General features: G+C 46.5%; 1 protein-coding gene across 1 annotated transcript in view; it reads left to right on the top strand.

Annotated features, from left to right (window-relative positions):
• The first annotated feature begins 199 nt into the window (after positions 1-199).
• Positions 200-16760, top strand: part of GLUD1 (glutamate dehydrogenase 1) — a 43649-nt gene continuing 27088 nt past the window's right edge. The window contains exon 1 of the mRNA XM_015425663.1: positions 200-864. Coding sequence (XP_015281149.1) covers positions 429-864 — 436 coding nt within the window. The 5' untranslated portion in view covers positions 200-428. The remainder of the gene's footprint in view (positions 865-16760) is intronic.

The raw sequence follows: 16760 nt of genomic DNA, 5'->3' as shown, positions 1-16760 counted from the left end.
CCCTCCCCCCTCCCGCCACCTTTCCACACACACGCCCCCATTCCGGCGCGTGCGCACTTGTAGAAAAAAAAAGCGGAGCTTGGGGGTGAGAGAAACAAGTCGTTGGGCGGCGGGAGGCGCCTGCGCAATGGCGGGAGGGCGGTCTCTCGGGGAGCGCCGCTCCCCGCCCTCCCCGCGAGGGCCATTTAAAAGGCCGCGCCGGGGGCCCGCCTGCCCCTGTCTTCGTGCCATTGGGCCGCGCGCGGGCACCGGCCTTGCCTTCCTTCCTCCCTCCCGCCGCCTCCTCCTCCTTCTTCTCCCCCCGCCCTGCCCTGCCGCGTCGACGCCCTTCAGCGTCTCCCTCCCTCCGGAGCGCCCACGGAGCGGAGCTTCTCCGCGTCCCGCCGCCGCTGAGGAGAAAACCGTAACCGCCCGCCCGACCGACCACCATGTACCGTTGTCTGGGGGAGCTCCTGGCGCCCGCCCGCGCCGCCGGCTCGGCCGCGACCCTCTCAAGCGGGGAGCCCTGCGCGGCGGCGGCGGCGGCCCTGCTGTCGGGGGACGGGCCCGGGCGGAGGCCCGGCGGGAGCCGTCGCCGCTACAGCCAGGCGGCCGAGCCGGAGGACGACCCCAACTTCTTCAAGATGGTGGAGGGCTTCTTCGACCGCGGGGCCGGCATCGTGGAGGACAAGCTGGTGGAGGGGCTGCGCACCCGCGAGAGCGCCGAGGAGAAGCGGCACCGCGTCCGCGGCATCCTCCGCATCATCAAGCCCTGCAACCACGTGCTCAGCGTCTCCTTCCCCATCAAGCGCGACAACGGCGAGTGGGAGGTCATCGACGGCTACCGCGCCCAGCACAGCCAGCACCGCACCCCCTGCAAGGGAGGTGAGGGTCCCGCCTTCCTTCCCCCTCTCCCCGTCCCCTCCGCAGCAGCATCCCCCCCTGCTTGGCCTTCCACGCTTCCGCACACACACAGCAACGAATAATGCGCTTTCGACCCACTTTGCAGCTGTGCTTCACTGTCTGGAATGGCAAAATCCGCTTGCAAAGGGTCGCTGGGGCGGATTGAAACTGTATTCTTAAGGTAAAGGTCTCCCTTGCTCGAAAGCCAGTCGAGTCCGACTCTAGGGTTGCGGTGCTCATCTCCGTTTCCAAGCCGAAGAGCCAGCGCTGTCCGAAGACGTTTCCGTGGTCATGTGGCCGGCATGACTAAACACCGAGGTGCACGGAATGCTGTGACCTTCCCACCGAAGGGGTACCTATTTATCTACTTGCCATTTCTTGCTTTTGACCTGCTAGGTTGGCAGGAGCTGGGACTAGAGACGGGAGCTCACTCCGTCATGCGGCAACCCGGGTCTCAAACTGCTGAACTACCGACCTTCCACAGCCTGCAGTTCAGCGTCTTGCGGAATGGCAAAATCCGCTTGCAAAGGGTCGCTGGGGCGGATTGGAACTGCATTCTTTAGCAGGTGTGAAAAGGGCCCGGGATTTGTGGCAGGGCGGGAGCTTTAGCATGCGTGGATCGGAAGGAATCTGGAAAATTCTGAAGAAGTGAGCGGTGACTCGCAGCAGCTCATACCCTGCTTCAAAATCTGTTCACTCTTTACGGTGCCGACTGGACTCTTGGTCTTTTCCGCTGCTGCGGGCAGACTAACACGGGGTGCCCGTCAATGTTCCCTCTAAGCTGAGGAGTCTTGTGAGCAAAAATTCTACTTTGTGAGCTACTGGCATTAAAGTTGTGAGTGAGCGATGTGGCTGCTGCATCAATTAGTTTGCTCTGGAGCCCTCCTTCCTGAGCCAAGGCAAAAATGTGTGAGCCGGAGGCTAAAAAAACTGTGAGTTAGCTCACACTAACTCAGCTTAGAGGGAACACTGGTGCCCGTCTTGATCGGCGCCTTTACCTGGTTTCCTTTGGCTAAAGTCATTGTTGGCACCCTGTCTTGTCAAATAGTAGTGCAGGGGTAGGGCTGCCAGCCTCCAGGTGGGGCCTGGAGATCTCCCACTTTTACGACTGTTCTCCAGCTGACAGAGATCACCTCCCCTGGAGAAAATGGCTGCTTTGAAGGGTGGACTCAGTGGCATCGTGCCATGCTGAGGCCCCTCCCCAAACCCCGCCCTCTCCTGGGTCCGTCTCCAAAGTCTCCAGATATTATCCAACCCAGACCTGGCAACCCTATGCAGGGGGAAAACAACAACAACTAAGTATACTGCTAGGATAAATTGACCTGGATGGCCCAGGCTGGCCTGATATAAGAAGCTAAGCAGGGTTGGCCCTGGTTAGTACTTGGACGGGAGACCACCAAGGAACGCCAGGGTCGCTATGCAGAGGAAGGCAGTGGCGCACCATCTCTGGATGGCCCAGCCGAGCTTGGGCCTGTCAGATCTTGGGAGCTAAGCAGGGTTGACCCCTGGTTAGTCCTTGGGTGGGAGACCACCAAGGAACATGAGTGTTGACTGTTCCCTGGAAGGCCAGATAATGAAACTGAAGTTCAAATACTTTGGCCACCCAATGAGAAGGGAGCACTCACTGGAGAAGAAGACCCTGATGCTGGGAAAGACTGAAGGTCAAAGAAGATGGGGACGGCAAAGGATGAGATGGTTAGACAGTGTCATCGATGCAATGAGCATGAAGTTGAGCCAACTTCAGAGGACGGCGGAAGACAGGAAGGCCTGGCGTGATCTGGTCAATGGGGTCACGAAGAGTCGGACTCGACTGTGCGACTGAACAACAACAACAAAAATAAGGAAAAATTTCACATGCTGAATTTCTTTAACAGAAAACTGCTACCCAGGAGAACTACTCGTAGCACTATTTGCAAGTGATGCTAATGTGTACTGTACACAAAAACTATTTGCATACAGAGCTGCCAACTTGGGCAGTGCCTTATGCTACACATGGTCCTGTGCCATAGAGGTACTGTGTGAGAGTAGGTATTGCACCCACTGCCATTGTCAGTGTTCCCTCTAAGCTGAGTTAGTGTGAGCGAGCGCAGTTTTCTAGCCTCTGGCTCACCCATTTTTGCCTTAGCTCCAGGAAAGGATGACTCCACAGAAAACTAATAACAGAAAACACAAGAATGGAATATGTTTTCTCCAGTGTATACTCGCTTCAGTGGTCTGCAGATTTTACAGTGACACAGTCTGTCACTTCTTGACTCATAAAATGCTGTGAATATGCACAACACTTTCAGTGCTGTGTAGTTGATATACGTCGACTTTTTCAGTTAACTTCGGTACGCATAACTAGACTTGTTAGTGCTTTCAGGTGGCTGTTAATTGCATACTGAAAAGTTTTCCCAAAGTGGAGTGTAGCAATATGGTAAGCTGCTCTGAAGGAATGTCACAGCATTCACAGGACCTGCATACTGAGTTGTGTTCAAGTTGACCAGCTTTGGCTTCACGTGTAAAAACAGCTATGAAGAGCAGCCAAAAGAGACTGCATTTACAGAAGCAGTGTTCAGTAGTGCTAAGTAATCAATCAGTCAATTGTAGAAGTGTGTGTTGATGCTTGATGACCGGATGTGTTTCTTCCTCACAATCAGAAGCAGCATTTCTAGCTACTGCGGGGGAAGCAAGCATGTTCCATAACCTTTTAGGGATTCAGCATTAGGTGCCTCAGTGCTTTATGTCTCACATTTGAGCACATTAAACATGCAGAAGAGCAGAGCTTTGTAAGTCAGTCAGTGCCTTGCTTCTGTTTGCATGTTAACTCAAAAATAAGTTCTGCTTGTTTCAGTGAGCTTATTCCCAGGAAAACATGCATACAGTTGCGATCTGGTAGTTCCCTACATGAAAGCTATACTGCATTTCCATACAGTTTCCTGTAAAGGCATTCAGATCTGTGCCCCTACACAGGTCTTAGAAAAGTGAGAATTCACACAATGCGAGGTAGGGTTATACCTGCCTTCGTGTCCCCCCCCCCCCAAGGTACTTCAAGAAGGATGCAAAAGAGAAATGTGCAGTCACTGTGCAACTCATATCTTGCAGTTGGCAGCTCATCCTTGCTTAAGAACAATCCCTGCAAAAGCAGTAGGAAGTTTAAAAACGTCCCTTTCAAGGTGTTGCTTGTTCCTGTACAGCTGCAAAATGTGTTGGTCTCAGCAGTCACCCAGTACAAGCCGTTCTCACCTCTGAATGAAAGAGCAGTTCCCACCTTTCTCTTATCCCATCCCCAAGTTTTCTGCAACAGTTGTAAAATATTCAGCTGCGGCCCACACTGAAGTATTTCCTGTTTGAATTGTGCTGCAGCAAAAAGCCTTTTGTGGAGTTTTGAAAAGTTTGACTCATATCAGTGGTAAACAAACTGTTTCAAAAAATTTTAAGGAGGCAGCAATTGCTGAAGTCAGTTACTTGGTAAGTTTCTGTTCCTTCAAGCCACTTTTTTTTTTCTTTCTTTGCTATTTCTTTGCCTCCAAATGCTGGATCAGTCTCTGATAGAAGGAGAAACGCTGCTTGGTACCCCAAGGTTATGCTCTAAAGCTAGGAGTGCAAAATGGTGTGAAATATATATTTTTTCTGACAGTGGTGCTGACCAAAATGATTGTTCAGTGAAGCTAACACATTGAAGTGAGATACCGAGGCATTTATATGTTAGCAAAACCACCCTTGATGAGCTTTTTTAAAAAATCAGTTGACTTGATTGTCTGAAGGGTGGTGTCTAAAATAGCAAAGTTCTTTTGGAGTGGGGACTGCTGCTCTCTGCCTGCAAGTTTTCACTGTGTAAACAGAACTGTTTCTATGTCTTGCTGCTGGCACTCTCCCTGACACAGCAGTTTTCGTAGCATTAGAACACTGATAAAAAGTTAATGTATCGCATCTCTTGGAACTACCAGTACAGCCCTTTGTCATATTGTCAGTTGGCTGAAGTAGCCCTAGCAGCTGAGGAGCTAACTTTGCCCACCTAAGCCAGAGTTGCATTGTACAAAATGGTTTACAAACTTGAATAAATGGTCAGGGGCTGTGGTCTGTACTGCTGTGTGTATAGCTTACTGTAAGATGGAACCTGTTAGGTAATTTTTACACTACTTAACATGTCTTGATAATAACGTACGCTGTGTTTTAGTTCTATCTTTTAGATTTCTGGATGTTTCTAGACTTCTACAGTCCTCGTGCATTGTTTATTGAGTGTCCCATTTAGTTGGTTGTACTGACTCACCATGTGTAATTCTCCTTGAGTTCTGTGAGAAAGGGGGACTATGAAAAATGTAAACAAACGTTATAGGGCTGAGATTAATTGGCTTAGAAGGTTCTAAGTTTAGGGTGGCACTATAAAAATCACTTTAAAGCCATGTGGTCTTGTGTAAAAAGACTTGAATTTGGGTTCTGATAGCTTAATACCTGTTCCCCAAAATGACACCAGAATCGCACCATCATAGAATCACAGAGTTGGAAGGGGCCATACAGAGCATCTAGTCCAACCCCCTGCCCAATGCAGGACCAGCCTAAAGCATCTCTGGCAAATATTCATCCAGCCTCTTCTTAAAAGCTGCCACCATCCCTACATCTATCACCGTTTTCTTTTATGACTATATATATATATATAGTTTTCTGCCTCAAAAGTTGTTAGAGCATTTTTGATTGTGGTATAGGCCAACCAGAGTTCTCTGCACACACCAATGAATGGCAGGAGTGGCAACATAACTATGAAAGAATTGACATTGTGTTCTTTGTATGGATTTCCCTTTGTAGTCATTTCTGGTGATTTTATCTTTTTCAGATAGAACGAGTGAGTTGGTTCCATTTACCTAGGGAGTATCAGTATCATAGCCAGTGCTTTTTGTGTGTGGGAAAAAAGCACCAGTACTCATACATGAGGTTGCACTGATTTCCACCAATCCCCCCCCTCTGCAGATCCTCACTAGGGTGTTCCTGGGGGTCCCCCTCCCCGCCTCTGGCTGAGTGAAATGGGCCAGTGCACAAGAGACAGGACTTGGGAAAGCTCTGAAAAAAGATGCCGGTACCAAGTAGCAGTGAGTAAGGTTTCCCTTGCCCAAAAACCGGTCAAATCCGGCTCTAGGTTTGCAGTGCTCATCTCTGTTTCCAAGCTGAAGAGCCAGCACTGTCCAAAGACGTTTCCATGGTCATGTGGCCGGCATGACTAAACACCAAGGCGCTCTGAACGCTGTTACCTTCCCACCAAAGTGGTACCTATTTATCTACTTACAACTTCTTGCTTTCGAACTGCTAGGTTGGCAGGAGCTGGAACCAGAGACGGGAGCTCACTCCGTCATGCGGCAACTCGGGTCTTGAACTGCTGAACTACCGACCTTCCAGTCTGCAGTTCAGCGTCTTAACCACTCACAGAAAAATCCTTGATCGTAGTTGATGAAGATTTAGACCCCAGAAATTACATTCCAGCAAGTTATCCATTAAGCTACACTGGCTTATGAATCATTTTAGTTGAAGCCAGTGAAGTCCAGAACTAGCAACTAAAATGTGTAGTGGTTAAGAGTATCTGACTAGTATCTGGGAGAACCAGGTTCAGATCCCCACGTGCGCCATGGAAGCTCACTGGGTGACCTTGAGCCACTCACATTCTCTCAGCCTAACCTACCTCACAGGGCTTTGTGAAGGTAAAATGGAAGCGAGGAGAATGACATAAGCTGCCTTGGGACCAATGCTCCCTCTAAGCTGTGGAGTCTCATGAGCAAAAATTCCACTTTGTGAGCTACTGGCATTAAAGTTGTGAGCGAGCGATTTGGCGGCTGCAGAAGTTAGTTTCCTCTGGAGCCCTCCTTCCTGAGCGAAGACAAAAACATGTGAGCCGGAGGCTAAAAAACGGTGAGCTAGCTCACACTAACTCAGCTTAGTGGGAACACTGTTTGGGACCCCATCGAGGAGAACGGTGGGGAACAAATGAATTAATAAATAAAACAAATGTCTTAAATAAAACAAATGTCTTCATCCATTCCTTTTGTAATTTCTTTTATGCTGCTTTTCCTCCTTAGTATAGCTCATTTATGTTAGATTATATAATTACTTTTTAAAAAAGGCTTTGTGAACGGTTGGTGCAAGAAGCACAGCCCATAAGACTTCAGGGCATTTGTAAACTCTAGCAAGAAGGCCCATGGGCTTGTCTGTCCAATAGCATAGTTAAGACTAACCACCTTTCTATCTCTTCAATGCTGTGTTGCTTCCTAGCTGCGTAGACAAGTGGGCAAGAGTGTAAGTACACCAGAGTAGCTCTGTGTCAAATTTTGGACTTTTGATTCGGACACTGCTGGCTGATTCCATTTGCTCGCCCTGTGATCACCTAAGGGAGAAATTGCCTGCATCCCTGAGCTGATCTCTTGGCACTATAGGTTAAGGCTGGGACTCAGAATCCAGTGAAGTTTTGGGCAGCTTCTTTGAACACCCTCATCCCCCTGACATTTTACGAACTGCTTCTGAAGTGCAAACTAATTTTTTTTACTCGTAGTCCTCAGTTTGTCCATAGTCCTCAATGCTGTTTTGGATCAAGACTGTTGTTCAGATCCTGGCTGAAGATACTTGCTTGTCACGGCTAGCCCTAGTAACACTTGAAGAAGCAGGAGTCTCTGCTTCAAGCAGTTGCAAGCACTTGTATCATAAAAGTGGGCAGGCGTGTGGTGACTTCACTGCTGTGTCCAATTGCAGTTCTGTGTGCCAGAAGATGATCACGTGAAGAATTGTCACTAAACGGTGTTGATGAAGCTTGTTAGGACATTGTTAACTTAATGCAGGCTGTATTTGAGATAACGGGACTCGGACCCTACTTGAATGTTTGGTTTTTAAAATGCACCATGAGCCTTTGGAGTGGGTAGAATAGGGTAAACATTTGAGCTTTTAAGTAAATGCACACACAGTAAATAAAATTTGACTTTGCCTGTTTGCATTCCGCATAGCTGAAGAAATCATTAATCGAGGATGGAACAGGTACTAAGCTTGAAAGATAAGACCTGCTGTTTACCAGGATGAGTGTTTAATGCTTTCAAGATTAAAGGCAAAAGGTCGAAGTGGTGGGTTGCTTTAAGGGTTTCCATTCATTAAATTGTTCGTCAGATCATGGTTCTTGAATTCCTATACTTGATTTCTCAACATGCTTGACTTCTGTCAGAATTACTGTATAATTTAGAGTGTTACCCATACTATATTTCGAGCAGGCAGTGGCTTTTCCTGGCCTTGCTGCTTAGAACCCTTTAACTGTGGATGCTTCTGCATGCAAAGCAAATGCTCTAAGATAAAGTTAAGGCTCTTATCCTAAGCATTATCTTATCTTAGCATTTTTGCAGCACTTTGAGGGTACTCAACATACTTTAAATACTTTCTGGATTATTGTCATGACAGCCCTGTAAGGTAGGTGTGTTAAAGCAGTGTTGCTGGTAGGGGTGCTGAAGCAAGGAGTTTATTGACTAAGGGAAGATTTGAACTGAGGACTTTGTAGCTTACACTTAATTTACTTCATTTTATACGCCTCCTTTCTTCCTAATGGGGACCCAGTGCAGCTTACATTGTTCTCTCTTCCACTTTACCCTCACAAAAGCCCTGAGAAGTAGGTCAGGCTGAGAGTTTCCAAGCAAAAAGACCGTTTTATCTGCAGTTCCTAACCCTGTATGCTGTTAATGTCAGGTGTGAACAGGCAAAGTAGATCGCATTCTGACCTCTGTGTTACAACAGTGGATTCAGTATTTACGGTAGTCAAGTGTCCACAACAGCGTACTCTGCCAGTCCATGGTCAGAGTAGTTAATTTTTTTCATAATTGAAGAAATGTTTGCCAGTCAGCTTTATTTAATGTGTTCTGATCACTGGAACTTTAAAAGCCTTTTCTACTTTTGTGTGAAACTTGAGCTCTTGTTGATGGTGCTACATTTGATTTTGACCCTTCCTAAACGAGCCTTGTAGAACCTTTTTTTGAACTCCTTTTTCAAGCCTGAAAACCGTTTGCCCTCATTTCACTGTAGAAGTGGAGTTCTATTTGGTTGCTAGTTAAGTCAGTTATTTGATTTTAATTGGGGGGGTGCTGTTTTCCATAGCAGATTGCAAAGCATGAAGCACAGGAAGCGTAGTGTTTATCCTTTCAAGCGCCTACTTCTGGAAAATATTAAAGGCAAACTGCTGTCGAGTTGCAGCCAACTCATGGCAACCACGGAGAACCCTACAGGTCTTTCAAAGAAAACCGGAACCTGATTTTCATTCTCAGTTAATAATGTTTGGCTGTAAAGTATCCATTAACTTAGCAAACATTGTGATGTCTCTCCGCATTCGATTTTTTGACCTGTAAGCTGCTCCTCTAAAACTTGGTGTTCACCGTTTATTGGAATTAGCCTCTTCATAGAGGAGGGAATGAAATCATCAGAAAGTAAGGAATGGGAATTGCAGGTTCTCTGAAGTTTGAGGAATGAAAGTATGAATCCGTTTTATAGAATACTTGAGAACATGTGAAAACCCAGTGACGAGTGCTTCTCCAGGAGCTCTCTCGGGCGTGTGCATGGGGGGCAGTGCTAAACGGGAAACCACAGCTGTTCTCGTTCATCATATGAATGAACAGCTGTCTGGAGAACTAAATGTTTCCAAGTAGGGTACAGGAAACGGGAGTTAGCAGTGTACAACTAACTTTGTTGGGTGCTTACTCGGCTTTCCTTAGCAAAAGTATTATTTGTTTCCGCTCTTGTATCATCAGTTGTCTGCTACATGGTTAAAGCTCTCCAGATAACTGATGAGGCTAGTGTAGCATAATCTTGCCTATAGCAGCTCATTTAAATGACCTGTTAAAGGTCACAGCTGTTTTAATAAAAACTAGTCTCTCAATGGTGAGTGCCCGCCTTTCAGGAAAGCATGACCAATGAAGCTGTGTTTTATAGTTAAAATTTTACATTGGAGAAAACGTTACTGACTCAAAGTGGTATCATCAAAAAGAACCTGCAGAGATGAAACTGTGGTTTTATAACAAAGTACATGGCCGCACGTTATCTTTTTGCACATCCTGTCATATCTTCGTTTTCATGTGTTAGAATATTGCCTGTTCCAATGAGCAAATAGTACCTTTTGACTTTAACCTGTATTAGATTTAGTCTAACCGTAGATATAACATCCAACAACAGCCGCTCGTTAGAGAAGGAAATTCTGATCCCCCCCGCCGCCGCCGCCCCTCCAGTTTCTGGACAGTTTCCTTTCTGGCTGCTATCTATATACTTTTAGTCATCTTCAAGGCAGCTGTCTGTCAGATATTCAAACAGGACTAGAAGTGGGTTGCATTCAATGTTCCCTCTAAGCTGTGGAGTCTTGTGAGCAAAAATTCCACTTTGTGAGCTACTGGCATTGAAGTTGTGAGCGAGCGATTTGGCTCCTGCATAAATTAGTTTGCTCTGGAGCCCTCTTTCCTGAGCTAAGACAAAAATGTGTGAGCTGGAGGCTAAAAAACGGTGAGCTAGCTCACACTAACTCAGCTTAGAGGGAACACTGGTTGCATTGTGTGACTCAGCCAGTCATGTCTTCAGTATGTCCAAATTTGGAGAGCTCACTGCAAGTCTGAATAAATAATACTGGACTAAACATACCAATTTTCTGCTTTGGTTGAAAGGTGCTTTGGTTGTGGTTGATAGCATGGTAGAGCTCATCCTTCACATGGCAGTGCAAACTTTCTCATATTCTTGGACTTTTCCATGTAACGAGTTGCAGGCAGGGGTCATTTCCTCCAGGAGCGCACAGGAGCGGAGCTCCGTCAGTAAAGAGCCCAGGGGGCGGGCACATGCAACAAGCCCCGCTCCCTGCTCCCAGCAGCCCTCAGTCAGAGCAAGAAGCAGCCAGGTAAGCTGCAGAGCCCCAGCCCCCCGGTCCAAAATAGTCCAGTGGCACCTTTAAGACCAAGTTTTATCCAGGTACAAGCTCTCCCTCCTCTGCGAGGACAGATCTGCACGTCCCCCCCCCCAATAGCTAGCAATCCAAAACAGTCCAGTGGCACCTTTAAGACCAAGTTTTACTCAGGTACAAGCTCTCCCTCCTCTGCGAGGACCGATCTGCACGTTCCCCCCCCCCAAAAAAAACAGCTAGGAATCCAAAACAGACCAGTGGAGCCTGAGAGGTGGGTGTTGCCTTCTGACACACGTCCGGTGATGTCAGGGGGTGTGGTATATGCAAATATGTTATGCTAATGCATTATGCTAATGAGCTCCTGCACCTCTTTTTCTACAAAATGACCCCTGGTTGCAGGTAACTGGTAATGTCTAATTAATGTAGCATTAGCGAGACATCGTTATGGCTAGGTTTCACAAGAAGGACTTAGTGGGTTTAGAGTGGAGCCTGAGGAGGTCAGTGTCTGGGGAGGGGTGGGGCTTTAATGGGATATAATGTCATAGAGTCCAGCTTCCAAAGTGGCCATCTTCTCCAGGTAAACTGATCTCTGTCACCTGGTGATCAGTTGTGATCCCAGGAGATCTCCAGCCACCACCTGGATGTTGGCAACTCTAGTTGCACAGGAAGATATATCATAAAGGGTTTTATTTAGTAATTTCAGTGTTTGCACAGCCACAACTGGCATCTCTGGGAATGGTAGAAAGAACTATTAAATCAAGAACACTGCCTCAGTCATGTGTTCACAAGACTGTTTATGAGCAGAATTGTGAATGTGGGTGCAGAGGAGAGCTGTTTTTAAATCGAATGCATTAAAGCAGCCAGTTTGCAGGAAATGCAAAAAACTAATTGAAGATTTGCTTTCTGAAAAGAGACAAGTGATCTATTATTGTCTGCTTCCTCCTGAATTGTACTGTTCCTGTAAGTAACATGGCTAATAATTTTTGCTTGCACTGAAATTGCCCTGTTGCCAGGCCTGTAGCCACAGTGGAGCATCTGGGAATGGAGCCCCACCACAGATGAGCCTGTGTCCCACCCTGGGAGAATGCCATACACCACCACCACCCCGCAACCCTGCTGTGTTCCTTACCCCCAGGGCTATTTTTGGGTTGGAACGCACAGGAATGGAGTTCCGGCTGGCTCCCGAGTTGGCCACGCCCAGCAGGAACTCATTAGCATAATAGGCCACACCCAACAGCAGAAACTCATTAGGATTGGCTACATTAGGGGTGTGTGGCCTAACATGCAAAGGGGTTCCTGCTACAAAAAAAGGCCCTGGGTTTTGACCACAAACAAGGTAAGCAGAATAAGAAGCAAAAGGTGGGTGTGGCTGGATGACCACACTTCTGGTAACATGGGGGTGTGGCCTAATGTGCTAATGAGCTGTGCTGTCAGGGGTGTGACCCAATATGCTAATGAGTTCCTGCTGTTGGGTGTGGCCTATTATGCTAATGAGTTCCTGCTGGGCTTTTTCTACAAAAAGAGCCCTGCTTACCCCTGCCCCTCTGCAACCTTGCTGGCTCTTCCAGCGAAGCTACCCTGCTGCTTCTGGTTAGTTTCACTCCAACCAGCTGTTAGGTTTATCAGCAAACAAAATGAACACCCCCTTCACACTGTTAACCCTGTAAAAGAGGGGGAGAAGTAGCAGGAGAGGGCGACTTGAGTCTCCTCCACTCCTTTTCCTGCAGCAAATAACATTGTGCTGAGCGCTGTTAGTTTCAATTGGTCAAGCTGCACAGTTGGAAGCATCAAATCCTGACAACAACACACACACACACACCCCGCATGTGCCAACCTGTGGCCCATAGGCACTGAAAGGCAACTCTTTGTCTTCAGAAAGGTCTGGAAAGATCTGAGTATGTATCTTACCACCACCTTGTCTATATTATAAATCCCCTTGAAAACCCCAGGAGATTCCTCCCCAAATGCTCATTCACCCTGTCGCTGTGGTAACTAGAAAACTTGTTTTGTTTGCTTGATTGTCATTCGTCACCACTTACAGACGGAATTGCTTTGAAATGACTCATTTTTATTGAGCTGACTTGACTGGGCTTTTATCCTCTCTCTTTTTAAGAAAGTTCTCTAAGAGGGATTCTCTTAGCTCGTGTTCCACGTATATGGAACAGTTTAAGGAAGTATTTTAAATACTCTAGTTTTCAGCTTGGACTAACAGAAGGGAACTGCGACCGTGTTCCCTTAAGTTCTCTGAGAATGAGAAAAGCAAAGTTTGCTTCTCAGCAAGAGGAACAAATTGTGAGAGCCACCGTGTTGAACTAAAATAGGAGTCTTGGGGCACCTTAAGGTAAAGGTAAAGGTCTCCCTTGGTCGAAAGCCAGTCGAGTCCGACTCTAGGGTTGCGGTGCTCATCTCCGTTTCCAAGCCGAAGAGCCAGCGCCGTCTGAAGACGTTTCCGTGGTCATGTGGCCGGCATGACTAAACACCAAGGCGCACCTTGCAGGTGTGTAAAGTGCCGTCGTTGCTTCTAATTTATGCTGACCCCAGTGGTTTGCCGTGGCCTTCTCTGCATAGCAGTCCTGGAATTCCTTGGTGGCCTCCCATCCAAATACCAAGCAGGGCCTGTCTTGTCGAATTTTCATTCAAGCCACAAACCCAGTTAACACAGAGATGAGAAACATCACTTCAGCCTCCTAGATGGGGGTGGTGGTTCGAATAGGTGTATAGATGTTGCAGATTGGTCACCTGCCACAATGACTGCTCAACCTAGTGGAGTGTCAGTGGAGAATTGCCTCTCATCTGACACCCATTCCTTCCCTGTTGCATCCCACACTGAAAGGAAGGCTGTGTGCAAAGCATGCTGGGATCCCAAGGTAGTAGCTTATTGTTCAGAACCTCCCGTGGGAGTTTCAAACGGACAGCCCACTTCTCGATTGGTCCAGAAGCCCTGCTTCTGAAGCATTCTTAAAATCTGGTGCCTTTTTGCCAAATCGAGACATCCGTTAGGGTGGAAGGCTGATCCCTTGTCTAAGGAGGTGAGATGTCTGAGGGTTGTGAAAGTTTCTTGTGTTCTCTGTGTTCTGTAGTTTCCCCTTGTAGGTTTCCCCCCAATAGCTCTGTGTATCTTGTAGAATATACCTGTTACAGTTTGTAGTTTGTCTCCGAGATACTTCACGGGTTAGCTGTCTTCCCATGAGCTGCCGTTTTAAGCTTGCAGTGCCATGTGGGTCTAAGGAAGGCGATGTGGGGGTCTTCCTCACGTGTGCAGCCAGGCCCTTATTTAAGGGACAAAGGATTGACTGATCTGGACCAGTCTGTCCTTAAAGAACAAAGTTCCAAGTGGTGGCAGAAGGCTACCATATGTGTGGGTCTCTGGGGTACAGATTGCACAGCTGGATTCGGGGAAGCAACTGGATCTATAGTAGCAGTACGTTAACTTGCATTCTTGGGTGTGGCAGGGAGGAGAACACCCTGAACTTAATAAACAACATTCTCGGCCTGTTCTCGTGGAAAGTATTTGGTATGGCTATGAGTCATTTTGTAATCACAGGCTTTTATAATAAAAAGCATCTGAGTTTGTGTAGGGATTTTAAAGAACCCATGCCAGTACCGTCTACAGTTTAAAATGAGAAAGCAAACTTTTCAGTATAACTGCTTTTCACTATTTTCTAGTAGCGCTATTTGCCTCGGTTTGTCGTTTCTGTGGGATTCCACTGAAAAGATAGAATAGTGAACAATCAACAGACATAGTATCCTACTGCCCAAAAGTACCTGATATCTGCCTTGCTTATTTAGTCATAAGCTATTTGTAAGGATATTAGCACTAACTTGTTTGTTGTTGTTCAGTCACACAGTCGAGTCCAACTCTTCGCTACCCAATGGACCACATCACGCCAGGCCCTCCTGTCTTCCGCCGTCCTCTGGAGTTTGCTTAATTTCATGTTCGTTGCATCGATAACACTGTCTGACTAGAGATGTAAAACTTCCGGAAATTTTGAAGCTCAGAAAAAACCCCAGTTTTTTTCTGGGTTTTTTTGGAAAAAATTGGAAATTTTTGGAAAAATTGAAAAAAAAATGCTACATTAGCACATCTTTTTTCTTTTCCAGATTGAAAGTCATTCTGTTACTTTAGTAACATAAAATATGACTATGGGCATTTTTACTTGGCATGAAATTATCACAACTAGCAAATTAAAAATATAGTGTATCCAAACAATTATTACAAACAAAATACCCACCCACATGCAAAAAACTGTAACCTTTTTCTTTTCTTGTGACAATAGCACCTCCTAAAGGAAGAAATGCATCTTGTTCTTGCATTGGAGAGTTCAGTTTGTAACCTAGGACTTGCTTGTCCTCAGTGCACAGAAATTAGATCAATCTGATACCATACATATTTTTTAGAAACGATTTGGAAAATATTTGAGCACCTTGTCTTAAAGTATTTAATATAATTTAATATAATTTAAGTAAGCATGTTAAAATAAAATGTTCCATAATAATTTATTTTCTTGTCTTTTTTCAGTTTTTTGGAAAAAAACAAAAAAGACTTCAGGAAAAAAACAGGGGGGGGGGAACGGGTTTTTCCTGATTTTTCCGGGATTTTTCTGGGCCTTCACATCTCTATGTTTGACCATCTCATCCTTTGCCGTCACTTCTTCTTTGACCTTCAGTCTTCCCCAAAATCAGGGTCTTCTCCAGTGAGTGCTCCCTTCTCATTGGGTGGCCAAAGTATTTGAGCTTCAGCTTCAGTATCTGGCCTTCCAGGGAACAGTCAGGAGATGAATTGCACCTTCTCCCCATCCAGTGTTCCCTCTAAGATGAGTTAGTGTGAGCTAGCTCACAGGTTTTTAGCCTCCAGCTCACAGATTTTTGTCTTAGCTCCAGAGCAAACTAATTTATGCAGTGGTCAAATCATCTGCTCACAACTTTAATGGCAGTAGCTCACAAAGTAGCATTTTTGCTCACAAGGCTCTGCAGCTTAGAGGGAACATTGCCCCCGTCCCACAGTATTTCTTTTAGGATTGACTGATTTGATCTCCTTGCAGTCCAAGGGACTCCCAACTTCCCAAGGGTCTTCTCCAGCACCATAATTCAAAAGTATCTATTTGGCGCTCAGCCTTCCTTTTGGTCCAACTCTCGTAGCCATACATTACTACTGGGAATACCATCACTTTGACTATGCGGACTTTTGTTGGCAGGGTGATGTCTCTACTTTTTATTATGCCGTCTAGGTTTGCCATCGCTTTCCTCCCAAGGAGCAGGCGTGTTTTAACTTTATAGCTGCAGTCACCATCTGCAGTAATCTAACTTGTACATGAGCCTAATCGACAAGATGGACATTTTTTGTTGCATTCCCTATTTATAAATCCCAGTACACTGCACAATGACTCTTCCAAGTGGGGAAAAACTGCTTCAAGAGCCAGTTTTGTATAGTGGTTAAGTGTGCGGACTCTAATCTGGGAGAACTGGGTTTGATTCCCCACTCCTTCACTTGCACCTGCTGGATGACCTTGGGCAAACCATAGTTCTGGCACAGCTGTTCTTGAAAAAGAGCCATTTCTGTTAGAGCTCTCCCAGGTCCACCTACCTCACAGGGTGTCTGTTGTGGGGAGGGGAAGGGAAAGGAGTTTGTAAGCCGCTCTGAGACTCCTTTGGGTTGTGAAGGGCAGGGTATAAATCCAATCTTTCTCTCCTCTTAGACGAAGATGTGGCTTGGGTAAGAATTTCTGAGGCTTGGGTAAGAATTCAGACTTTGCTGAGTACAATGATAGGATATAGGCCACTGACTTCAGTGCATAACCCCTATGGCTTCCATTTCCCTATAGGGTTGCCAGGTCCTACCTAGCAGCTGGTGGGGGTTTCAGGCTTCCTCCTGAGATCTTCTGTGACATCATCATGTTGCCGACGTTGGGGGGGGGGGGGATGCTCTAGTTTTGAGGCAAAACTATGGTTTATAGGTGACTAGGGAGGAAGGCCCGTTGAGAAGGGCGATACAACGGGCAGCTAGCCCCCCCCG

This window comes from Gekko japonicus, unplaced genomic scaffold (genome assembly GCF_001447785.1).
Source record: "Gekko japonicus isolate JY-2015 unplaced genomic scaffold, Gekko_japonicus_V1.1 scaffold1137, whole genome shotgun sequence".
In the NCBI taxonomy this organism is placed as follows: Eukaryota; Metazoa; Chordata; class Lepidosauria; order Squamata; family Gekkonidae; genus Gekko; species Gekko japonicus.
This window is presented reverse-complemented; position numbering and strand designations above follow the sequence as displayed.